This window comes from Erpetoichthys calabaricus, chromosome 3 (assembly GCF_900747795.2).
Source record: "Erpetoichthys calabaricus chromosome 3, fErpCal1.3, whole genome shotgun sequence".
Classification (NCBI taxonomy): Eukaryota; Metazoa; Chordata; class Cladistia; order Polypteriformes; family Polypteridae; genus Erpetoichthys; species Erpetoichthys calabaricus.
The window spans coordinates 251,252,006-251,277,725 of NC_041396.2; the positions used below are offsets into that span (position 1 = coordinate 251,252,006).

The 25,720-nt window shown below is 38.8% G+C and overlaps 1 protein-coding gene across 4 annotated transcripts in view; it reads right to left on the minus strand.

Annotated features, from left to right (window-relative positions):
• itga7 (integrin, alpha 7) overlaps positions 1–25,720 on the minus strand; it is a 181,281-nt gene that overhangs the window by 130,798 nt on the left and 24,763 nt on the right. For 3 of the 4 annotated variants that reach the window (XM_051925209.1, XM_028798032.2, XM_028798034.2), the window contains exons 2-9: positions 23,437–23,564; positions 18,583–18,662; positions 16,923–17,178; positions 12,494–12,625; positions 3,737–3,944; positions 3,206–3,399; positions 2,883–2,971; positions 378–505 (exon numbers count right to left, since the gene is read on the minus strand). In XM_051925209.1, the coding sequence (XP_051781169.1) occupies positions 378–505; positions 2,883–2,971; positions 3,206–3,399; positions 3,737–3,944; positions 12,494–12,625; positions 16,923–17,178; positions 18,583–18,662; positions 23,437–23,564 (1,215 nt within the window). Of the gene's footprint in view, positions 1–377; positions 506–2,882; positions 2,972–3,205; positions 3,400–3,736; positions 3,945–12,075; positions 12,184–12,493; positions 12,626–16,922; positions 17,179–18,582; positions 18,663–23,436; positions 23,565–25,720 lie in introns of all 4 variants that reach the window. The other variant, XM_028798033.2, reaches the window with a different exon arrangement.

Here is a 25,720-nt window from a genome sequence, read left to right on the forward strand (position 1 = left end):
AAAGCTTATTTTTTTTGGCATAAGCTAGGGCCTGAATCTGCCCATTCACTTTTTGTGATACAAAACCTTGTGTTCCACAATGACAAGTGATGACTTCTAACCACTCGTAAAGCAAGAAAATGTAAAGATAGATTATCTTTAGTATACTGGCTTCCTTAGCTGAGATTTTATTAATTTAAAGGATAATTATATAAATTAAAGTCTTATTCAAAGTTTTTTTTAACATGACAAGATAAAAAACACTATTTAGGAAAAGCACTTTATGATAGGTACTGGGACAGCTGAATATTATTTATGAAAATACAGCAAATGGTCTTGGAGGTATTTCAGATCAATGAGTCAGCAGATTAGCATATCAAAGGGTCTCTACATCTCACCTGTAGAGGACAATAATATCTGAAAGGGATCCAACAACTAGGTCAGGGTAAGCATTCCCGTCTATGTCCAGGCCACCTGATATGGAGTATCCAAAATGTTTGACTGCCACACTCACTCCATCTAACACCTAACCATAGAAGAAGAAAGACAGAAGAAAGCTGACCTTAGATGCACTTAATTAAGGAGTTTTCAAGCTCAATCTTGATTTTCGTTCCAACCAATTTCACAAAGCTATTTTCAAGTTTACTTGATGTCATTGTTTTACTAGATGACTTGTGTTCTTTTTCAAATTTTGCATTCAGAAAAGTACATTTGTAAGAAATGAAGAATTTTTTTTTGCTTTAAATGTTTAACTCTGGTTTGTTATTGTCTTTTTAATTAACTTTTTTGGTGAGTGTTATTTATATCTAAATACTGACAATTAACAGTAAGCAGAGTGGACACAGGTGTAAATTGCACTGAATGATACTTCAGTGTCATCCACTTATTGTGTACTTATTAGTAAATAATGACTTAGATAGATAGATAGATAGATAGATAGATAGATAGATAGATAGATAGATAGATAGATAGATAGATAGATAGATACTTTATTAATCCCAAGGGGAAATTCACAAATAACTACCAATAAATAAATAAATAATAATAATAATAATAATAATAAAAATAATAAAAAATAATAATAAATAACTACCAGATCATTAACTAAGAACAAAATAGTGAATTTTGAAAATCCACATTACTAAGGGTTGACCTACCCTGACCCCTCTATGTATCCTCTACCATCGACAACTAGGAACATCTTACTTGAACTCATATTCCACCCTCCGTAGTGGATCTCACAACACTATATAACTGTCTAAATATCTCTTTTTTTAAAACCATATTATTTACACTTTCATTTATTTGCTTGGTAGATGTTTTTATCCAAATGCTGTTATAACTTGCAATCATCTTCAGAACAATTGAAAAGCATTCTCCATCAAGTCAGCACAATAGTTATTCTTTTCTTTGTGACTAAAATGTAAAAGCACATCCCCATAAGTGTTGTCATCTTATTGTAAGGGATCAGGTGGACTTTACTAGACCATCTTACAATCCTTGTGAAGGTGTCTTTGAAAACCAAATCCTAGTTTCTGCAAAGTTTGCTTTAATCACTAAAATTTTATTTTCATCTGGTATAAGACAAAGGGGACGTTATCCATTCTTCTAGGCTTTAGAGGCACACAATCCCTGTTAAGAGAGAAGAATTATCCTTCCCCAAGTTTGTGTTCAAAAGTAAGCAACTGAACTCTGTGTACCAGGACCAGCCTGTTCTTCATCTGATGATAAAGTTGTAAATCAGAGTTGAGTTGACATCTTTGCAGAGGCCTCTGTGACTGTTTCAGAATAGAAGGTGCTAAGACACTTGAGTCTGAACAAAAACCTATAATTCAAGGAATGACAACTGTGACCGAAAAAATAACAGATTTTGTAAAGTTTTGCAACCTTAATCCAATCACAATAGATTGCACATTTTTTCAAACATTACCTGCACTAATTTCTCAAGACAGTCTGCTCTTACACTGTCCAAAATGACCTCTTGCACCCTTTGAAAGCTGCTCTCTGAAACTAAAAAGCTGATGAGCCATTCTCTCTCTGTGAACCTGAAAGCTGAGGCACCCTCTGACAGGCCAAGCACTGTGCCAGACTCAGAACACTAAGAAGCAGTTATTATTTCAAGAAGGGAACAACAGCATCTAAATTCTTCTGCCATAAAAAACTAATGCCTATAAAGTTGCAGAGGATAGAGCAGAAGGTGAACTGAGAAGAGCAGCATCACAGCATCCGATGGGCAAAGGAAATCGACACAGAGAAAGAGTGCACTCCAACGCAAGAAGAATCGCACACTTAACCTTGGAGTAACAACTCCTCACAACACCAGACACCATCCTTTAAGACTTGGTATCATAAAACTGTTTATCTCTGCTAAAATAAACTAGAACTTAAATAGCAAGTAAACAGTCAGTCTCTTCTATATTATAAGTTTATCTGTCTAGTCTGTCTGGGTCTTTGTGTTTATTAATGAATTGAATTATTCTGTTTCTTAAAATGAGTGGGCTACAGGTATCTTGATAAAAGTCTAACGGCCAGTGATTGCATTCTACAGTAAGAGGGAAGGAAAATAAAACAGAAGTTTCACCGAATTATTTAATTAATTACTGACATTGCCAAAGGCAAAACTAAAAATTAATTAACCAAGTTAAATCTCCTTCTAATACCTATGCTGACTTTTAGACAATTTTATCCCATAAGGTTGTCACTATTTGGTCAAATTGTTAGAATAAATCAGCATAGTACTTTTGGCTGGCACCCACTAAAGTAACCTTTGGAGCAGTTGACAACAGCTACCATGAACACGTGGGGTTGATACATCACAAAGTCAAACCTTCTGAACCAAAGCAGACACCTTCAGTAATGTCCAAATGGAAACAGTTAAAGAAAAGTTTGTGTTCCAGCAAGACCTGTGTAGGTTTGGTGTTAATGCCAGAAGCTCCTCCTAAGTAGATGTATACTTTTCCATCACCATCAAAAGGTGCACCCACTGCAATATCTGTGAAAAACAAATAAAAGTTATCAAATCAGGTGTGGAAGCTGCAAAGAAAAGGGGCTATCAAATTTACCAGGAGGAATCTTCAAGATAAATTCTTTAAAAACCTTATGATGTATGCCAAGAATTAGCCAACACTGTCAGGGAAATCCTTAAATTAATATATGGGAAAGTCAAATGGATAGAGTAATTTATAGGGTGTCAGTTGATTGTGACCGCAAACAGCTACCAACATACCTGTAAAGCCATCCTGGTTCAAGTCGCCCACGTTACTGACAGACAAACCAAACATAGAGTCATAGGTGCCATTCAGCCTTATTGGTGTGGCTCGTTCCCAGTGACCGGATGGATTCATGTAGACATATACGGCACCCCCAATCTCCTCTTTTCTATCAAAGAAATTTGGGGCGCCAACCACCAAGTCTGTCCATCTACACACAAGATAGCCATGATAACAGACAAAAAACAAAGAAAGAAAATAGAACAATGAAGAACAGCAGAAAAAATGGAGACCTTTCAAGACTCTTTCAGTTCCCAGGAAAGATGTCACTGTTTTTCTTCTCTTTGACAAATCAATATAAAGATGATAATGAATAGAAGTGTAGATGTTACTGAATACAAGGCCATAAGACCATAACTGGAGATGATGTAATCCAATTTTAAAATTTCTGAACAAGTATTGCATTAAATCAGGACTCGGATTTCTGAGAAGTATCCAAGGATGCTTTCAGCATTCCCATCACATAATCATTCTAAGATGGAACTCACCCGTCACTATTAAGATCTGCCACTGCTACAGAATAGCCAAAAGATGAGGCCAGTTCTTCTCCCCACAAGATGTGCTCAGGCACCAAGCGGTACACATTATCCTTCTGCAGCAGGACTACTGCCCCTGTATGGTTAGCCCGGGGAGCACCTGCCACAAAACTGAGTACCCGCCGTCCAGTAATACCTTGTGCTGAATCGACAGAGAATCCTGCAGGAAGTCAGAAGCACATTATGTGAGTTTGGAATCAAATAACATGTAGCACACACATAAGGGCTAGGGTATAGCATGATAAAAACAGAGTGAGTGGGGGAAAAGGTAGAGAAAAATACACAGACAAGAATTAGTATGGGGGCAACTGGAATAGTCAGTATGGAGACACAGAGAGGAAGGAAAGTGAATCAAGCCCTGTTTTCAAGGTGACACAAAGTGGCATTAACAGTTGTCTCACAGAGCCAGACATATAATATACACATCTAGTGACAACTATGAGAGAATTCTGCTTAAAAGTGGGTGGGAACAATTAAACAGCTCATTGAGTGTCATACTTCTGAATCAATCTAATGCCTAATTAAGATGGTGTTCAAACTTGGGGTGTTGATTTTGAACTGCAAAGAGTAGTTTTGTATTTGTTAGCCTGTTCCAATAGACTAGAGCAAGCTTCTGATTATGATGAACTGTCTACAGCTGACAAGCCTCCTTAAGCGACTCTAATAAACATATGAATGTGTGGCACATGTGTGTGGAAAGCACATCACATTTGTTCAGAAGAAACATAAATAAACCTTTTGCAAGAGAAAAACCTTCCCGTAAAATCAGATTATACATTGGCATTCAAAAACATCACTGGGCATCAGAGTCGATGTAATGTTGAAAACATTGGTAGCTGCGTTCATGAAAATACATATAAAAATATGCATTTGACATAAACAGCATATCATTACACCCAATCAAAAGGAGGTGAGAAGGAGTGTCATTAAGATAGTTGATAATGAAAAGCAACAGGAGACGAATAACTAAAGTAAGTTAACATTACTGTGTAATTGGAAATACAATCATGCCATGCCAGAAAATAGCGGCAGCATTTTAACATATAGTATATACACAGACTGCAATACTTATCTAAATTCTATTTGCTGTTGTTATGCCATACAGTGATGCAATAGTTAAAATGACAGAAAGACATAGCAGACAAAAGTACAAGTACATGCAAAAGTCTGTGTGTGTGTCTGTCTGTCTCTTCTGTTGCCACTCATTATAATGTACAGATTACTCATTAAGCTTTAGTTACCTAGTGCTACTTAGCTCCTGAATTGATATCAGTAATTTTACCTGTTTTCACTCAGTGTCAAATCTTCTGTTCATTTTCTTATTCTCTCTACCTGTCTTTCCATAGTTATTTTGCATATTTGTCTTATACTTGTGCAGATGTTCTATCAGATAGTTGTGGCGAGCACCCTCTTCTGTGTGGTGGTGTGCTGGGGAGGCAGCATAAAGAAGAGGGATGCCTCACGCCTGGACAAACTGGTGAGGAAGGCAGGCTCTATTGTAGACATGGAGCTGGACAGTTTGACATCTGTGGCGGAGTGATGGGCGCTGAGAAGGCTCCTGTCAATCATGGAGAATCCAATGCATCCACTGAACAGTATTATCACCAGACAGATGAGCAGCTTCAGTGACAGCTAAAGTATCTATCTATCTATCTATCTATCTATCTATCTATCTATCTATCTATCTAACACTGCAGTCCCAAATGTTTAAAGTGTATGGACTGGATAATTTTTTTTGGAAGAAACCCATTAGGTGGAGCCTTTTCAGCAGCAGATTGTGTATTCATGTCTGGCCCCACAAGACAACATTAATAGAGACAAGAACCCAAAGTGGGTTAAAATGGGGACTAGTAAAAACAGAAAAAGAATAAAAGAAAGTAAATGCAGAAAATGGCATGGGAGACAAACATTAATAAAATCTAATAAAAGCAGTAGCGTTTAATTATCATTAAATTCGAATAAGACTGTTATTTGTTACAGCAGAATAGGGAAAGGGACACATACAGTAGATTAAGATAAAAAAAAAATAAACAAAGATGGACATTGAAAGAATAAGAATAAAGAAAGGGGAAATAGAGAGAAGGAGAGATAAAATGGATTTTGCTGTTTTCAAACCTCCTCCTGTTGCCCTCCTCTCTGGATCCTGGTGGGCAAGTCACCCTGGTCTTGTTCTGCCCAGTGTGCTTATAGTTGTGGTCACTTATATCACGGTGAGAATAGCAATTTTTCTATGGATTTGAAAATGAAACTAAAGCCAGAGAATGAGTTTAGATCTCATTCTCTCAGATGGTGGTGCATTGGCATCTCTTTCATCCTTCAGAAAATCAGGAATTAAAACAGATATTGGCTGAATACCTTCAAGCAGACAGTAGAGGGCACTCATCTCCTTTAAAATGTTGAATACAGACACGCTTTGGTACTTAATTTCATCAGTTTATTCTAATATTTATGTTTAATATAACTCTTGTTGTTTTATTAATTTTATGGAAATTACCTGACAAGTCCATAAAGCTAATTAAAATTTGAATTTGAATACTGCCAATGAACTAAAGCAATTTCACTTATTGGTTCTGCTGGTTTTGGTACAATTTGAATAGTATTTGACAACAAAAAAAGGGAAGAATGCAGCTGACAAGTAAATATGAGCTGCATCTGCCAAGGTTGCATTTTGAGGTGCCCACAATGACTGAAGATTTTTGTGCCTTCATGCTCTTAAAATATTTAGCAACCCCAGTTCTAGTTACTGACACAAGCTGATTTGGCACATGCTGCCAGGCCTGCCAATGACTATATGGTCCAGCCTAAACAGCACAGGCAGTTTTCTAGTCATTTTTTAGGATTGGCGGGCGTGACCTGCTCCCTGACTCCTCTGCTGATGGGTGCAGTGCAGTGAGATTGAGGTTAGAGATGAACACATTACAAATGGGGTGTGCTGTACATGCTTGGCCTGGCAAGGGAGCCGTGCTCATCGTCTATGCTGGTGGTTTTAACATGCTTGACTGTTGTATGTTTTAATAAATGCATTGCTTAAGGAGAGTGGACCGATAATTGTGCTTGGTTAGCTGCCATATTTTTGTATTGATTGATTTACAGTGCACATCCAGAAAATTAGAAATGATTGATCCCTCCTTTGTTTTTGAATGCTTGTGGGCTTGTGAACATTTACGCATGTATTCCTTTCTTTTAAATTAATCTGAAGTGCACTGTGGTTGAAGAGTAAACTAGCATGCTAAATGGTTCCTGGTCCAGTTCTGGATGTTAAAGCCCAACATGACTCAAGGAAGACACTTAACTGACAAAACGTCAGATGCAGGTAAAAACATTTCAATGTAAAACTGTTTGAGATTTAATTTTCTATTAAATATGCTATATAAAGATTGTTCATATGTACAGTGCATCTGGAAAGTATTCACAGCGCATCACTTTTTCCACATTTTGTTATGTTACAGCCTTATTCTAAAATGGATTAAATTCATTTTTTTCCTCAGAATTCTACACACAACACCCCATAATGACAACGTGAAAAAAGTTTACTTGAGATTTTTGCAAATTTATTAAAAATAAAAAAACTGAGAAATCACATGTACATAAGTATTCACAGCCTTTGCTCAATACTTTGTCGATGCACCTTTGGCAGCAATTACAGCCTCAAGTCTTTTTGAATATGATGCCACAAGCTTGGCACACCTATCCTTGGCCAGTTTCACCCATTCCTCTTTGCAGCACCTCTCAAGCTCCATCAGGTTGGATGGGAAGCATCGGTGCACAGCCATTTTAAGATCTCTCCAGAGATGTTCAATTGGATTCAAGTCTGGGCTGTGGCTGGGCTACTCAAGGACATTCACAGAGTTGTCCTGAAGCCACTCCTTTGATATCTTAGCTGTGTGCTTAGGGTTATTGTCCTACTGAAAGATGAACCGTCGCCCCAGTCTGAGGTCAAGAGCGCTCTGGAGCAGGTTTTCATCCAGGATGTCTCTGTACATAGCTGCAGTCATCTTTCCCTTTATCCTGACTAGTCTCCCAGTTCCTGCCACTGAAAAACATCCCCACAGCATGATGCTGCCACCACCATGCTTCACTGTAGGGATGATATTGGCCAGGTGATGAACGGTGCCTGGTTTCCTCCAAACGTGACGCCTGGCATTCACACCAAAGAGTTCAATCTTTGTCTCATCAGACCAGAGAATTTTCTTTCTCATGGTCTGAGAGTCCTTCAGGTGCCTTTTGGCAAACTCCAGGCGGGCTGCCATGTACCTTTTACTAAGGAGTGGCTTCCATCTGGCCACTCTACTATACAGGCCTGATTGGTGGATTGCTGCAGAGATGGTTGTCCTTCTGGAAGGTTCTCCTCTCTCCACAGAGGACCTCTGGAGCTCTGACAGAGTGACTATCGGGTTCTTGGTCACCTCCCTGACTTAAGGCCCTTCTCCCCTGATCGCTCAGTTTAGGTGGCCAGCCAGCTCTAGGAAGAGTCCTGGTGGTTTCGAACTTCTTCCACTTACGGATGATGGAGGCCACTATGCTCATTGGGACCTTCAAAGCAGCAGCAATTTTTCTGTAACCTTCCCCAGATTTGTGCCTCGAGACAATCCTGTCTCGGAGGTCTACAGACAATTCCTTTGACTTCATGCTTGGTTTGTGCTCTGACATGAACTGTCAACTGTGGGACCTTATATAGACAACTGAATTTACCACAGGTGGACTCCAATGAAGCTGCAGACACATCTCAAGGATGATCAGGGGAAACAGGATGCACCTGAGCTCAACTTTGAGCTTCATGGCAAAGGCTGTGAATACTTATGTACATGTGCTTTCTCAATTTTTTTATTTTTGATAAATTTGCAAAAATCTCAAGTAAACTTTTTTCACGTTGTCATTATGGGGTGTTGTGTGTAGAATTCTGAGGAAAAAAAATGAATTTAATTAATTTTGGAATAAGGCTGTAACATAACAAAATGTGGAAAAAGTGATGCGCTGTGAATACTTTCCGGATGCACTGTATGTATGATATGAACAATCTACTGAAACTACTAATGAAACTACTTTGGGTTTTTCCTTCTGTGTGTGCTGCTTGTTTATTTGCAAGTAACCTTGTAGTGAGGTTGAATCAAGCAAAGCTGTCTGGCCTTGTTGTTTCGCATAACTTGTTTACCTGATAAACTTAAAAAAAGAGGAAGTTGATCACACCATCCTTGGGATATGGGCAGATAACAAGTTACACTGTCTTTGGGATATGTCAAGGCAATACATGGAGAAAAAGACAATGGACTAACTATTAAAATGAACAATATTTCAGTCAGTCAGTCATTGTCTAACCTTCTTAGCCCTGAACAGGGTTGCAGGAGTCTGCTGAAGCCTATCCCAGCTAGCATATGGCATAAGGCAGGAACAAACACTGGACAGGGCGCCAGTCCATCACAGCAATATTTTGATCAATTATAATTAATGTAAATAAGTATGATTCAGCCATTTTGATCCTATTTAATAAAGATATGCACAGGATTCCAATATGGAGAAACCTGTTACAGCAGAGAGATTTTGAGTATGTCATTATGGCAGCCTCTAAGACCACGTCCAACCAATATACGTATCTACAAAGGATAGAGAAAGAAGCAGCTGCTAGGCCAGCCTGGGTGCCTGTGCCTCCATGAGTTACAGTATATCCTTTTGGAAAGTACAACGTATACTAGAACACATTAAAGGTTTGTAAAAGTGTTATTGATATAATTAATTTATATTTGTAATGTTTTATCTGATATATTAGCAGAACTAGATGGTATTGCAGTCATTCAAAAATGACATGATTTACTGTTAAATATAAGTAATCATAATAATATCAAATACAATGTGCAAGCATCAGCTTACTCAGCATTGATGTGAGAACACCTTAATATATTGTCTAAGTGTTAAAATGATACATGGACTCTTGTCTGTTATTGCTCCATCTTCTTGAATAGTGAGTGTCAACAGAAGTGTACACAAAAATGCAGGTACAGAAAAGATTAAGTGCTTCAGACCAGGGATTTGGAGAGCTATGCCTATGTGAGGGCTTGCTGGGGTATAGAGGAGCCTTAGCATGATGCAACCATTTCAAAGGTTTTATTTCTGGTAAGTGTGCCAGGAGCTATAAATGTAGATAGCAGGGGAATGCATTAGTGTGACTCAATCAGAATCAAAAGAACAACTCCACAGTCCTACAAATCTTGTGTTTATGCTGGTGAATACATCAGTTCTGTAAACACTTGGTGTGTTTATGTGACCATTCAGGATCCCCATATATCCCATTTCTGAGTATGTGTTTCTAAGTATATGAAATCAAATATCTCTTCTTTGATCAGGTTGTGCTGACTGGGTGTAATCAGTTTTGTCTTATCATGCTTATATTTTTATTGTGTAAGGCTTCCTCAGTTGTGTGTGTTTGGGCATGCAAGTAAGTTATGCTTTGCCATTCCTGTGTATATCTTACCAGCACCTTAGAATGTGATATGGAACTTGTCTACAGCCAGCTGTGAACAGCAACGGCAATGTTACAGGTCAATACAGATGGTGACACACATGCATTAGTACCACTCAAGCCAACATGCAAAAGCAAAACACATAAAGCTTTGGAAAGCCAGGTACTGGCATGGCAGTTATGGTTAGACTGCAGCTCAGCTGAGAAATAACTTGAAGACCAAGGCATTGTCTGGATGTTACTACCATATCACACTGACATATACAGTGGTTTTTAAGAAATGGCAACGAGTGAAGATCACTCTTGGACTAATGGACAGCTAATGACCAGTGAGAGATGGTCTCTGATCTTAGCATGCAAGGAGTGATCCAGAACAGTCCAGCAGTGATGCTTGGAGGTTACTTGGCAGTTAGTTAGCCAGATGACAATAGGCATGCCAGTCATGGAAGGGGTGTGAACATGAAGTGGTATGAAAGACTAGTGACCCTATTATAATAAATCTGGTTGGTCAGCCAGATAAAAGAAGCAGATTTGTGGAGCTGAGCTGCAGTCTCACGCCTCACCTGAGTTTTTGAAGGAATCTTGGAGCTGCCTGTGCTGAGAGGAGCTAGAAGCACAATGTCCAAATTTCCTTTCAGTTTTGCCAGAAATGCACCACCCAGACAAGTGTGTGTCTGCATGTCAGAGATCAGGACCAGTGTTGACAGTCACACCTTATTCATCAACACACGGCTGCTGGCAAGACAGACTCATCACTTGCTGACTGGATTGGTCACCACCACCAAATGCATAACTGAGGACAAAGATTGCCACCAAACACATTAGCGAATTGAACCGCTGGCAAAAAAAAAAAAAAACAAAAAAAAAAATGCATGCATGCTATACTTAAATGGTTACCAGCAGAGCCAGCGGCCCAAATCCTTGCTACTGAGGCCCCAAGCCTATTACTCTGGTTCAACCTGTTCACAGAACCTTATGGTATTTTATTGAGAACCTGCTGGATAGGGGTTAAAAATTCTGGTCAGTACTCTTGGCTACCTACTTACATCTCTGGCACCTCATCAAGCACCTACAAGTCTTTAAATTCAGTCTGGTCAGGGTTTAGTGGGAGTATAAAGGCCAACATTCTGACAGAAGGACAGTGATCTACCGAGACTTTAGAAGACAAAGTGTTTGGCTCATATTTGGGAATCATGATGGGCTGAAGGCTCAATGAAGCCATTTTTTCATTCCATGTCTTGGAGGTCTCAGGGCTCAGATGTTTGAAGACATTAGTTAAATGAACCCTAGGACGTCAGTCTTTCTGTGTCCAATGCTTAATTTTAGCTTGGTAGAAGTTAAGAGTGTACATCTAATACTTAACAGGCATTGCTTCAGTGAGTCAATCTGCTGTCAAGTGTTTGACAAACACTCATTAAAGCCTCAGCACTCAGTATGTCTATGCAGTATTTGATAAGGGGAGGCCAAGTGAAGCCTTAGTATTGACTTTTCTAATCCTGGGTCAGTGATGTCTGAAACTGTCCAGTATTTAATGTGAAGCTGTTTGATGAAGCTTCAGGGTAGTAGCTAAAAATGTGGTTATATCCGTCATAGACAGAACAGAGTTTGGCTCAGTAAGGTCTCAGGAGTCTGAGTGAATGTCCAGCTTTTAATAGACACAGATGCCTTTAAAGGTTGTGGTGGTTAATATTAATGATGAGGTCTCAGAGGTGTGTTTTTAATTTTTTTTTTGGAACTCTGTGATAAAGACCTATGGATTAATTGAAACCAGTGTGCAATACCAGGGGCCCCAGTGAACACTGGGGATGGGCATTGGCGGGGTACATGTCCTACAAACCTAAGTAGCTATTCCGGGCTATGTCCTCAAAGCCACTGTTGCGCTCGGAGGGTTCCAGTGTTTTGTATACCAGCATTTCCTCTACTGTACTGGTCATGAAAAGGAGGCCTGAGCACACAGGAGGAGAGAGAGAGAGAGAGAGAGAGTGGAAGGGGCATGAGAAAGGTTTGTAACCAAGAAAGACCCTGGGGAATGGGCTACTGGGCTGTCTAGGTTTAGGATAAAGATGCAGAAACTGCTGTTGCATGGATTACTGTGGAGAAGAGGTTAATTTAAATATTAGGCCCCACTCCAGTGGTTTGCCTTGTTACCACAACACTACAGTCACCTTTTAAACATTTACTCCTGCCTAGGCAGCCCAGACCAACTGACCTTTCTCAGCCCCCTAAGCTCGCTGAATGCTGAGGGGGCAGCATACCCAGATAACTGTGGGAGGGAACTGGAATTAAAGAGGAGTTCCTGAGGTTTTCATCCGCCACCTCATAAGGGCCATCATCGAACATCTCAAGGTTCAGCATGGTAAGGTTCAGGAGCTGCAGACGTGTCTCACCTGGAACAGAGCATGGTCAGGGCAACACAACAAAGCAAAGGTGCACCTGCGAGCCAGCAAAGAGAAGTTTCCAGAATTATATAAAATAACAATGAAGATTGATTTCAGCTTCACAGTGATGCATGAGTCACTACATGAGAGGATAACAATCAAATGGCACAATACAACATTCAGACAATAACAATCTCACAATAACAAAACAACAATGTAATAATATGTCAAGCACAAGTAAATTTGCAATGCTTAAGACAGCAGAACAAAAATTCAGTAACACTAAAGCTACACAAAAATATAGGCCCAAATGAATGGGGGGGATAACAAAACACTGCACTGGCACAGGGGCAACATCTTGGAAAAAAAAAAACTGCAATCAAAACAAAGAACAGAAAACATACAAAAAAACAACACATTATGGGTTCAGGTGCAACTACCAAGAGCACATCTCTGTATACAGTATATAAAATCCAATATCTGTCAATCTGTATGTCTGTTACGCTTTTCACAAGAGAACTGCTTAACGGATTTAGATTGTTTTTTTTTTTTTCTATAATGTGCTTGAACATCATGCTAATTATCATAGTTCGATTGCAGTACTGATTTATTTGCGTGAATCACAGAAACACAACCAGCTGAGGGGAGGGGGGTGGTGCCCTCCTCACTCTTGCGCCAGGCTCGGGGCGTATCTTACATCCGTTTATCTAGCGAAAGAGAGAACTACTTAATAGATTTAGATCAGGCTTTTTTTCTATAATTTGCTTGAACATTCCGGTTGATTTTGCGACTGCTCTCATCGCGTTAAGAATTATAGTTCGCTTGCAGGAGTGATATATTATATCCGTGAATTTATAAGTGAATTTCCCCTTGGGATTAATAAAGTATCTATCTATATTCACACAAATCCGAGACAGGCTGTGGGCCGAGGGGAGGGGGAAGCGTGACGTCAGGAATACGGAGTCAGGCAGGGTTCTCCTTGCTGTCCTGTTTCACTTCTATGCGGGCGGAGCCGCAGGGGGCAGCTAGTATATAATAATAACATTCTCCCAAAAATAAAACACAATTCAATTAAATGTCATTTAATAATTAACTACATTTACATAGAGCTTTTCTCGCTACTCAAAGAGCTTAGACAGAGGGGAACCGACCACTGCCAATGTGTGGCACCCACCTGAATGATTATTATTGCACCAGTATCTTCAACACACATTACAAGCTATTAGGTGGTGAAATGGTGACAGAGATAGTTAGCCAATTAGAGACAAGGGTGATTCAGGGGCCAAAATAAATGGGGATATGATGAGCAATTTGGCCAGGACATTGGGATAAGTACTACTAATTTTTAAAGATGCCCAGGGATCTTTAATGCCCACAGAGAGTCAGATCCTCAGTTGAACATCTCATTCGAAGAATGGCAACATTTTTACAGCATAGTGTTTCCACCACTGCATTGGGATCCACATTCAGACAGCAGGGTAAGTGCTCCCCTTTGGCCTCACCAAAAGCCTTTTCCAGCAGCAACCCAATCTTTTTCTTGATGGTCTCCCATCCAAGTACAGGCAGGGCCCAAACATGCTTAGCTTCAGGTTTACATCAAGTTAGCAAATTCTCACAGCATTTCAGTGACGTCCCAGTAAAATTCAGGTACAACGACAGAGCCTTATTGTAGCAATCAAAACAAAAGTACAGCAAATTTATAACAGCAAACCACTTAACGTTCGGACAAATCGTGATCCAGGATCAATCACACAAGAGGACAGCACAATGCAACATTTCAGCAATACTCAACATTCTCACAGATATCAAATACAACAATGCAGTGACATATGAGTCTAAGTAAAGCCTTCTTAAATTTCATGATACTGCAGCAATGCTAGGGCAATGATAATCTTAAAAGAAAAAAACATAACATTGTAGTAACACAGATAAAAAAAATAAAAGAATGTTACTTTTGCAAAAGCACAAGACAATAACTGGACAGTGTCACACATGTGCATCAGAGGCTCATCAAAGGTAAACACTACCACCCTGAGACTCTAGGGGGTGCGATCACTAACTACCTTGTCTCCTTTTCCACCCACAGCTCAAAGAAGCCAGACAGTGAAAACAACTAAACCCACCCATTCCAGTCCAGCAGCTTTAAAAATGGGGAGCTCCTCAAAGGTGGTGGCTCACTTGGAAGATGATCCACCTATGGGAAGGAATTCCAATGACAAGACTAAAAAACTAGGAAACTTTATAATAACCAACAGCTATATTGATTTCTGTTCTATTTGGCCCCATTGTGTGCTTGTTATTTTGTTCCTGTATAAAAGAAGTAAATGGTGTGAACCCCCAACATTTTATCTGAGGTCCTGTGGTTACTAGCATTTGACGACAATAGATTTTGACTAAACAGCAGTCACAAAACAAAACACAGCAGTAACACAGAATACAGAAATATTACAACAGAGCAAAAAACAGTGCAAGAACATGACATTGCCAGCAAGGTCCCAGAGTGTCAGACACACATTTTTATAATTGTAACACAATAAGAGTATGTTAGTGTCAAAACAGCATGATGAAACACCACATATATATTTACAACTACATAGCCTCACAGTTTCAGCAGCATAAAGTTACAATGATCTCAATATAAAAAAAACAGGAGACAAGAATAAAACAGTGCAGATGTACCAATAAAAAGTACATTAGTAACTCAACTGCACAACATAGAACCATCCTTAAAAAATCAACTACTGCACATCAAAATATAAAGCAGCTGATACAGCAACATGAACACAACAACCTTACAACACAAAATACACCTGAGATAATGATGACTTCAAAGTACACCATTTATCTAATAGAAAAACACATGACTACATGAGCATACACTAGTACCAACAACAAAAAAACACAATAAATGGTGCATAAATCTCAATAAGTCACAATGACCTGCACACAGCACAAAAAGACTGCATGCAACGCTGTGGTACAAAATAAGTGTCATTGTAACACAACATACCACTGTGTGCAACAGTAATATTCAACAATAATACAACAATGCCACATTAATAGTACCTTCATACACCACAAAATAACAATATCTACATAAACCCAGTGGCCACTTTATTAGTATTGGAGAGGTCCCACCTTTGCTCCCAGAACAGCCTGAATTTTTCCAGGTATGGATTCAGGAAAGTGCTGAGAAACCTCCTTAGGGAATATTAGTCCATCATGTCTTACAAGTTGTTGGTTGTGTTTAGTCATGTTGTATTTCCAAAAGATACTTCCCCCCCATGTATTTATTCACAGGAAATCCTGGGTACTTTGGCTAGTGTGAACTATAACAATATAGTAATTACATGATGACAATGCAAACATAAAACAAAGACACAGCCAGAGAAAATGCACACCACACAGACACTCACAGGCACACCAACTAAATGATCTCACAAAGTATTTATACACAAATTCTCCATAACACACCTAGGAGCTTTTCAGAGGAAACTGCCACCCCAATAAAGCCAAAAGGCACTGCAATGCTTTGCACTTTCAAGGAAGACTACTTACAGCTTTTATCTGTGAAGAGACTGAAATGCTAAGTGACAAGGAATCGCAGAATCTATTTAAACTTTCTCTGTGAATTGACACAGGATTCTCATCTGCTAATCCTTCAAAAAAGTGCTTTTAGGTTCACAGGCACATTTCTTTCTGTGGTGCCTAGTATCTTACAGGCACACACCAAACAGACAACAAATTGGGTAACCACAAGTGCATCAAGAATATAAAAAAGGCCTGTTTGTACACTGCAGCTGAAAACCTTGTCTAGTCTCTCAGGATATTTGTTTCTACTACACTCTGCCCCAAAAATAAACCTAAACATTCTCTTTTCCTTGATATCATCTTACTGCCACCATGACTTTAAATACAGCACTCATTGTGTTGTTGTGTCACACACTTAACTGCATGTTTCCCCTAGACCTGAAGTCAGTGGCAGATCCATAATGGCTATGGGTCCCTTACAGTCCCTGGTGGACCCTTGAAGATTTAAAGAGTTAGGATGCCCTACCTGGACCTGGCTAATACCTCAATGCTTACTTCTAAAGTTAGGGTACATATGAGAACTCATTTTTGGTACCCTTTGAAAAACGGATTAGCACTCTTTTGGTAGAGGTTTCCCTCGTATGTTGTACAATGACATAAGACCCAGAGGCCATCATTACTCTAGTGTGCCTGTTATTTACCATAGACAGCCAGCCAGAAACAACACACCTCATGACGGCATTTCTGGGTAGAGTCCATGATTGTTTACGATTACCTTTCCAATTGTAAGTTCCAGGAGCGCCAAACAGAATATAACTGTGATCAGGAGTGAAGCCAGCCGAAATTCCTTGCTGGCAAAATCCAAACTGCTCGTGTCCTTGGGGCCGTCCCTCACAGAACTTCCACTCGCCTCCATCAAGGTCATCTCTTACAGAAAGGTCGTCACTCAACACATAGCATCTTCCAATTGGATCCCTCGTTTCAGAGGGCCGTTTCACACGTTGCCTCAACTCATATAAATGAGCACATGTCTGCCAAAGAGAAAATGAGACCAATATGATTTAATAACCTTGACTCTGAGAATTATAATCACTTACAGAATCCTTATCTCTAGTCATATTCTCTGACTTTTACCCTAAAAATCAGACCGTAGTTTGTGAAGCTCAAAGACTATGCTTCTGATACAGCTGTGAGCAACATTGGAGCACCAAAAGGAACAGTCTTGTCTCCTTTTATCTTCACTCAGTACGCCACTGACTATGAATATAACACCAGGTCAAGCCACTTGCAGAAGTTCTCAGATGATTCTATACTTATGTGGTGTATCGATCGGGTGGAGTGAGACAGCATATAGGAACCAAGTGGAGAAATTTGTTTCTTGGTGCAGAAAGAATTGTCTGCATCTTAAAATCAACAAAACCAAGAAACTGATTATTGGCATTTGCTGCACCAAAGAGCCTCTATGTCTGGTTTCTATTCAAAGAGTGGATGTAAAGGTACTGCATTCCTACAAATACTTGGAGGTCCACGTACATGCCAGGTTGGACTAGTCTTGGAACACAGAAGAACTAATATAAGAAAGGGTAGAGCAGGCTGTTTTTTCACATCCTTCATATTTTCTGCAATTGTGATGGCTAGTGCAATTTTCTACACTGTAGTGTGTTGGGCTGGTAATATCACTTCAAGATGTAACCCACCAAAGAGGCTCCGCAAATTAGCTAATTAAAAGGACAGACTCATTAGTGGGACACATTCTGGACCCACTGGAAGTAGTAGTAAAGAAGATGATTAAAACAAAACTGAGTGCCATAATTAACAATGCTGCACATCCTTTCTCTGACACATTAAAACTAAGGATTTTCAGTCAATAAATAATTTAACAGAAGTGTGTCAAGAAACGCTATTGCGACTACTTTATCCCAAAAGCAATACATTTGCATAACGCCTCACTGTAACTCGGACTGCCAAGCCAAGTTTTTCTTTTGTTTTAATTTTTTCCTTTTTATTCATTCTATCTATCTATTTAAAGAGCTTCTGTATGTAGTACTACGGTGTTGTACCGTGTTAGCCATTATTATTATTATTAAGTCAAGCAAAATGACACCTTTTATTGGCCAACTAAAAAGATTACAATATGCAAGATTTCGAGGCAACTCAGGCCCCTTCTTCAGGCAAGATGTAATCAAGAGCTTCTGTAAAAAGTAAAATTTGGACAAATAACATTCTATCTGTCCACCTCTCGATCTACCTATGAATCTATCTATCTATGGATATCTGTCAGCTATGACACCATGTACCTCAACTCAACTAAGTCATGATCAGCCCAGAAATCTTCACTATATATTATATATATAGTAAGGTACGTGGATAGGCTCAATGAGAAATCAAACTTTGTATCCTCTAAGTGAATCCACCTCATGTACAGATTTCCTTACCACAACTTTGCCGCCAATCCCCTGGCTTTTCACAGTAACTCCAAGCCACTGGTTTTCTTTGCTCTCTCTGTCTATTGCCTCTGGAAAAAACAGAGAAAGAGAGAAATACAAATTAAATACATTCATACATACATACATAGACACATAACATTACATTACATATAAAACCAGACCCTCTCATTTTATCAAAGTGCTTTCTTTGCAATATTTACAGTAAAATTTTTAGTTCATCTATCCATATTATGAATATGCAGCTATAAGGTCACCCCAGCAGCATTGAGTGAAATTCAAAAATCACCATTGTTGTGTTCCAAGTAAAGATGCCACACAAATTTTAAAATTTCACTGGGCTAAATCTAATCTGAAACTGCGAGTCTGTCCTGTGTTTTTCAGTGGCAAAATTACAGAACCAGACTCGCAGTAGGAACATCAGAGCCATGGATCTAGCAACCACAGAATTTAATTGTTCCACACACAACCGCAAAAGACTGCTCATCTGGAAATCTTGGATAATCAGGAAATCAAATGTCCCGATGCTTCCATTCATGTCGTCACACACAGTGCATTGTGCACTGGCTACCCCAACAATAAATAAACTTTATACAGCACCCATACAACAAAACAGACTAGCACCAAAGTCCCAAAAACTAGCAAAGAAGAAATTCTAAAGAAAGTGAATCATAACAAGCATCAGAGGCTAAAACAAGGACATCACTGGGCTCAGTCAGACACTACCACTAGGGTGGTTGCCGCCATTGGCTGAATGGAGGTAGTAAGAACTCCTGCTTTTTTTATGACTTTGATTTTTTAATTATGATTCTTGGCTTTGTTGAAAAATAGGATATAATATATATATATAATATAATTGTTGAAAAATAGGATATAATATATATATATATAATATAATAGGCAAATCACATAGAGACTGTAGCAAGATTGGGAACTGGGCTATGGTGCCAGGAGCTGAGAGACAGAAGCACTAACCACTACAGCACCTTTCTGCCTTACTGTAAAATTAGTTTATGCAAATATTTAACAAAATAACCTATGCCCCCTCCACACTACTACATTTTTGTTTAAAAAGTTAGTCATTAGTGCCCATTTCCACCTTGTGTTCATACTACCCTAGCTTTATTAACTCTTTCAGGGCTGATGTCGACTTTTGTCAAAAGGAGGAGTTGACGATGGTAATCAACTGTAAACGGTGACAAAACCAACCGTTATGTTTTAGTTGGACTCTCGTTGCTAGAAGGAAAGTTAGCTTCATTGGTTTTCCGGTGCTCGTGTGAGTAGTAAGGCACAAACAATGACAGAAATGGCACTGACATAATGATGAGAGATCAAAGCGAATGGGTAAAGCAAAATACTCTGTGGACGAAGTTTTGCCTATTATCTCTGAACTGGACTATGACTTGTCAGACTCAGGTTTTGATACAAGTGATCAAAAACAAAGGTGAGGTTCCAGCTTCAGCTGACTGGTCCCCAACTAATTGTGGTGCTGACAATGTTCGCCAGCAGGACTGCCACTTAACAATGATAAGAGGTAGAAACCAGATTGCAATGCACTGCGGCTGTGACTGCTGCCTCAGCCACATGAAGACAGCCTGGCAGCAAGCCTGCTGCACATTCTTGGCAAACTGGCAGCCGCAGCATGCAGCAACAGACGTTTTATGTTGATTTATGTGTGAAACCATTGCTTTTCAGAAACTATGTCCATCCATCCATCCATTTTCCAACCCGCTGAATCCGAACACAGGGTCACGGGGGTCTGCTGGAGCCAATCCCAGCCAACACAGGGCACAAGACAGGAACCAATCCTGGGCAGGGTGTCAACCCACCGCAGAGAAACTATGTTTTTTGGAAAAAAGAGTTAAACCCCAAAAATGTAGACTTCTGAAAATGTGCTGTATACCTCTGAAAACACACCCTTAATGTTGTGGTGTGGACTGGCAAAAGTACAGTTTTTTTTTAAATTCGTAATCTAATTTGTTTGTATATTTTATGCGGCCCTTCTTTGATTGGATCCTGCTCATTACAATGTCTCATTCTCCGACTGGTTACCCTTCGTAAAAGAAAAACTTTCCAATGTAGGGAACACAGTAGAGTTGCTTTCCATGGTACTTGTTATGTTGCTAATTTATAAGCATCTAAATTTCATTTTGTAGTTTAAATGCTGCATACATGTGTAAAATACAACTAATTTATCAAATGGTACAGATTTGTAATAAACCTTACTGCCAATGGTGTTGCCACCTTTTCAGGGATTGCCAGTTCTGGGAAAAACATCCATGCTGTGTACATACCCAGTGTAGGCAGATTGCTACACTCCATTTGTGGTAATTTTAGTATGAATGGAGATACTTTCATAGATGATGTGAAAATGCTAGTGTGGACAGATACTATTTTTGTTTAAGACTTTTATGTGAAAATGTAGTAATGCAGACAAAGCCTATTTGTTATGTTGATCAATAAATACATCAATTATTCATTACTTTATATGGCTCCTGTAACAGTGGACTTAATGACATTATTGCTTTACAAAGCATTTAGTAGTTCTACATAACAGCATTTAAAAATATTAACAGAATGACAAGTGTGTAAATTTACGCAAACATACCTGCTCTGCATAGTAGCAAACAAACAAATCTAATTATGCACAAAAACAAATAAATGTCTGTGACGGGCATTTTATAGTACCAGCAAAGGTAACTTCCTCCTTAATTCATTAGGGTCCTTTACTGCATGCAGCACAAAGAGAGACCTGTACTGAAAACACAGAAATGTCATTACTGCAACTATTATCACAATACTGTATCTTTACAGGTGCTACTGGAGTCCTTGACAGAACACTGATTCAGTAATGCATTTCAGCTCATTTTTATGATGTTCTCTGGGTGTGTGTCCTCTGAGCCTGGGTGCACGTTAAAAACCCCAACTTGGAACGAGACAAGTTAGTCTGAAGAGTAAATTAACTGATGTTACATAATCAAAATTATCTGTGCTGCTCCTTTTGTTGCGCACATTCTCATTGAAGAAACTCTTCATTTTACTTTTCTTTTGCTTTTGTTATTTTTGAGACATATTGTAATGCTGCTTAAAAGTTTCACATTTCAAAGACTTAGTGTAAATTTTCTCAGAAAAGGCTAGCTTTCTTTTTTAAATATATGATACTATAGTGGTGGACAAAATAACAGAAACACCACATGAATAAGGAGTATACCTTTCAAGTAACTAAATCTCAATTACAAATGCAGCCGCAAAGATGAGTCATATTAGGTTTATTGGAAATTAACAATATCTGTCAGCCATAAAAGAGAGCTGGCAATTAGCACTTTGATATGAGAGTTTCCAAAGCAACATGAGAGTTCCAAAGAGGCCATATAGCTGGTGCCCAAACAAAAGTCAAGGGGAGCATACTCATAAATAACAACAGCATATGCCAGTTATGAATGCCCAGTGCCAAAAGAAGTACAACCTTGTGAAAGGGGATAACAATGACTGCTCTGCATTGATGTATAATGACCAAGGGATATGAGGCCACTTTACAGGACCATTGCGTTCTCATGATGTTTCCTTATTTCAGGAGGACAATGCCTCCATACACATTGCTAAATAATTCGGGAATGGTTTTATGAACACCAAGATGAACTCAACAACCTTCCATGGGCTCTCCAATCACTACATATAAGCATTAATTACTATTTACAGGACACTGGAGTGCAGAGTGTGATGTAAATTTGTATTTTCTTCATCCCTTAAAGTACAAGAGGCTTTTCATTTTGAATGATGGTGCAATATCCTACTACATACAGTACATGACTTGGAGCTTATTGGGCTGAATAGCCTGCTCTTTTCAAAATTAAACCAATGTTGTAATGTATGGCATTCCAAGAATGAATTGAGCTATTCTGGAGGCAATGGCGGTCTTACTTCTTATTAGTTGTTTGAAATTAATATATTTTAGTTGTTTACATAATAGTATTCACCACAACATATTAAGTTAATTCTGAAAATGGAAGGATAGTTAGATGGATGATAAATATTTCACAGTACAACAGGCACCAGGATTCAAATGCTAATCTGCTGACTGTCTGTGCAGAGCTTGCTCATCTTCGTATGTCCATGTGGCCTTCCAACCATGTCCCAAAAGCACGTTAGGTTAATTGGCCTAATGTGAAGCATAAATAAGTGTGTATCACATTGACTGCCATCTTGTTCTGAATTTTATCCAACATTAGGCTTCATGTCAACCCTGTCATTCTGTAATTTATGAAGAAGGTTGGAGGGATGATGACTATGTGGCTGCCTGTACCTTCTGAGAAGAGTAATCCTGTTCACAATTTTCCTTTAGGGCCCCTCAAGGTTTAAGAACCTGCTGTTAGGTTGATTGGAATTACTAAATAGCCCTTTGGTGTGTGTTTACATATTTGTGCGCTATATGTAGGGACTGTACATTCATTGGCACTGGGAAGCTCAGGGGACATAATTTTCTCCTGGTTTCAAGGGCCTCTGCAGGTGGGCTGCAATGAAGGAAATAATGCCAGATGAGATAAATGTGTGACATTGCTCTAGGGTGTGTCACCACCAAGAAGCTCTTTCATTACACTTTCACATTTAAACATCATTGGCAGTCAAACGCAATCCAGGGCGCCTCACAAGGGACTCCATTTCTCTTTATGTCAGCTATCAGATGACAGATACAGCTGGGTTGATCAGAGTTATCAAAGCATGCAGGGCAATACAACAGGTCATGTGATACATTGTCCTTTGTCTGTATCAAATCCTTATGTCATTATGCCAAAACAATCTGACTGCTTGTGATGCTACTATATAAATTCCGCCTACTACTCTTACCATCTTCATCAATGTCCACTCGTTCACAGTCCTGCTGCTCTGCTGTGATAGGACACTGATACAGTGCTCCAGTGCGCTTGGATTTTTGAGTCTGCAGGCCAGAGGCTTGGGGGGCACCAACTAATATCCTGTTAAATAAAAAGGGGGGTTAATAATGAAGATTTTTCAATCTAAACAATCTTTTTTTCATATATAGAACCCTTCACAAGGTTATTTAAAAACAATACCAAGCATCAGTTTATAAATCAGAAGGAAATATTCAGATTCTTGAAAGATTCTTGAAAGAACTAGTATACTGTATATCCATGCAACAAGTCAGAATACAACCCATAATCAGAGTTTATATAGGAGCTGACTGACAGTAAGAACAGCAGTATAGAACATGGTTTAAAATGAATAAACTATAGCAACAAAAGATTTACCAACCATTAAAAACTGTAAGCAATTAATCTCACTCATTTAGTCTATAAATAAGCCACCCCAATTATCTTCCAGTTTATTTTTAAACAACAATAATTATTAACGACAACTACAACTTGAGCCACACTTCTACTCCTACTACTCAAAATGCAAATAAATTTATGCTTAGTGATGGCTGCAATAATCACACACTTAGGTGGTCTTTAGCAGGTGTCAAGTGTGGGTTTTGCAATCCATCGATATGATGAATTCATTCTGTCCGTGAATTGACATAAGGGATACGGTTTTTTTAACCCAGAATAAATGCCCAGAAAGTAAACACTGTTTTAGGTGGAGGGCATTTACTTGGGAGCTTAAAATATGTCAACTATACTAGAAAACTGAAAATATAAGATTACAAATCTAATATTAGTTGTAATAATTCTAACCTGCAAAACTGAAATGAGAACCCTTGATAACTTGAATTTCCAAGACTCACAAGAAGGAATGTTGACAATGGAGGAGAAAAAGACAGTTTCATTTGGTACATGTGTTTCTGGAACCTGCATTGTTACATCACTTAAAGTATTATGGTCGACTGTAAGCACTAATTTTCACTAGTGCCACTGTTCAGTAGTCAGTCAGAAAGACACTAAATGTGACTGCATATTTATTTGGGACAGGTTCATATGGCATATTTCTATAAGACTGCTATATACACCAAATCTCTTTTGGTAAGAGTTTGAGTTGATTTCCTGAATTATATTCCATTGTACACAACATTATAAATGGTGGAAATTTCAATTTTGTTGAAAGTTTAAAAAAGTGTCTTCTCTCTTCCAAAGTCTGCTCATGAAAACCTGTCACAACATTAAATTTAAAAACACCTTACTTGTTATTTGTTGTGTTTGTGTTCATATGAATTACTTTGCAATCACTTCAGTTTTTGTCTGGCACCACCTTACTCATTGATACAAGAAAGCCCCACAAATGACATTCATTCGATGCATCTTTATGTCTAGTCATGCAAAATGTTGGGCTTTTTGGCCCTCTGGACATGAAACAAATTAATTTTAGACCATTTTTGGACATATATTTTGAAGGAAATTACATAATTATGCAATTAATTACATAAAATTACATTAAAAATTACATAATTAGAAGTAAACCAATAGTTGTCTTCATTTAAAATAATCAGAAGGACTTGAAGCTGTGCATGTCATATGAAGCAACCAAAGGGGTTCACCCAGCAATGGGATGTAAGGTGTTAAAGTTACTCTTCTTCTCAAAAGTTAAAAAAAAAAAAAAACTAACACTGGCACGTGGAGTGTCATTTTATGCTATTTTGACGGTGCTGATCACGAATATGAAAATATTGTTGAGATTTGATTCTTTACTGGTGGTCCTAGCCCTCTAACAGCCACTCCCAGAAGGTTATAAATGACAAATTTCAAACATAAGTGCGTGGGGTATCATTATAGACTAATTTAAGGTCAGTGAGGAAACCGGAGTACCAGGAGGAAACCCACGCAGACACGGAGAGAACATGCAAGCTCCACGCAGGGAGGACCCGGGAAGCGAACCTGGGTCTCCAAACTGCGAGGCAGCAGCACTACCCACTGTGCCACCGTGCCGCCCCGTTAGCTAACTATAATTTTATAAATTTTCATACACTGTAATTATATCTACCTTTAAATTAATAAACGTGGAGGCCCTGATATTTTCAACATGCAAAAATTACGCATGGAACCACTGAAAACACAAGTATAAAAGACAATTAAATTAATGAGATTAAGAAGGAAAGAGCCTGACAAATTAAGCCTACAGAATGGCTAAGGACAAAAAGACATATCATTATCAAAGGTGGCAAAACAGGCAAATAAGA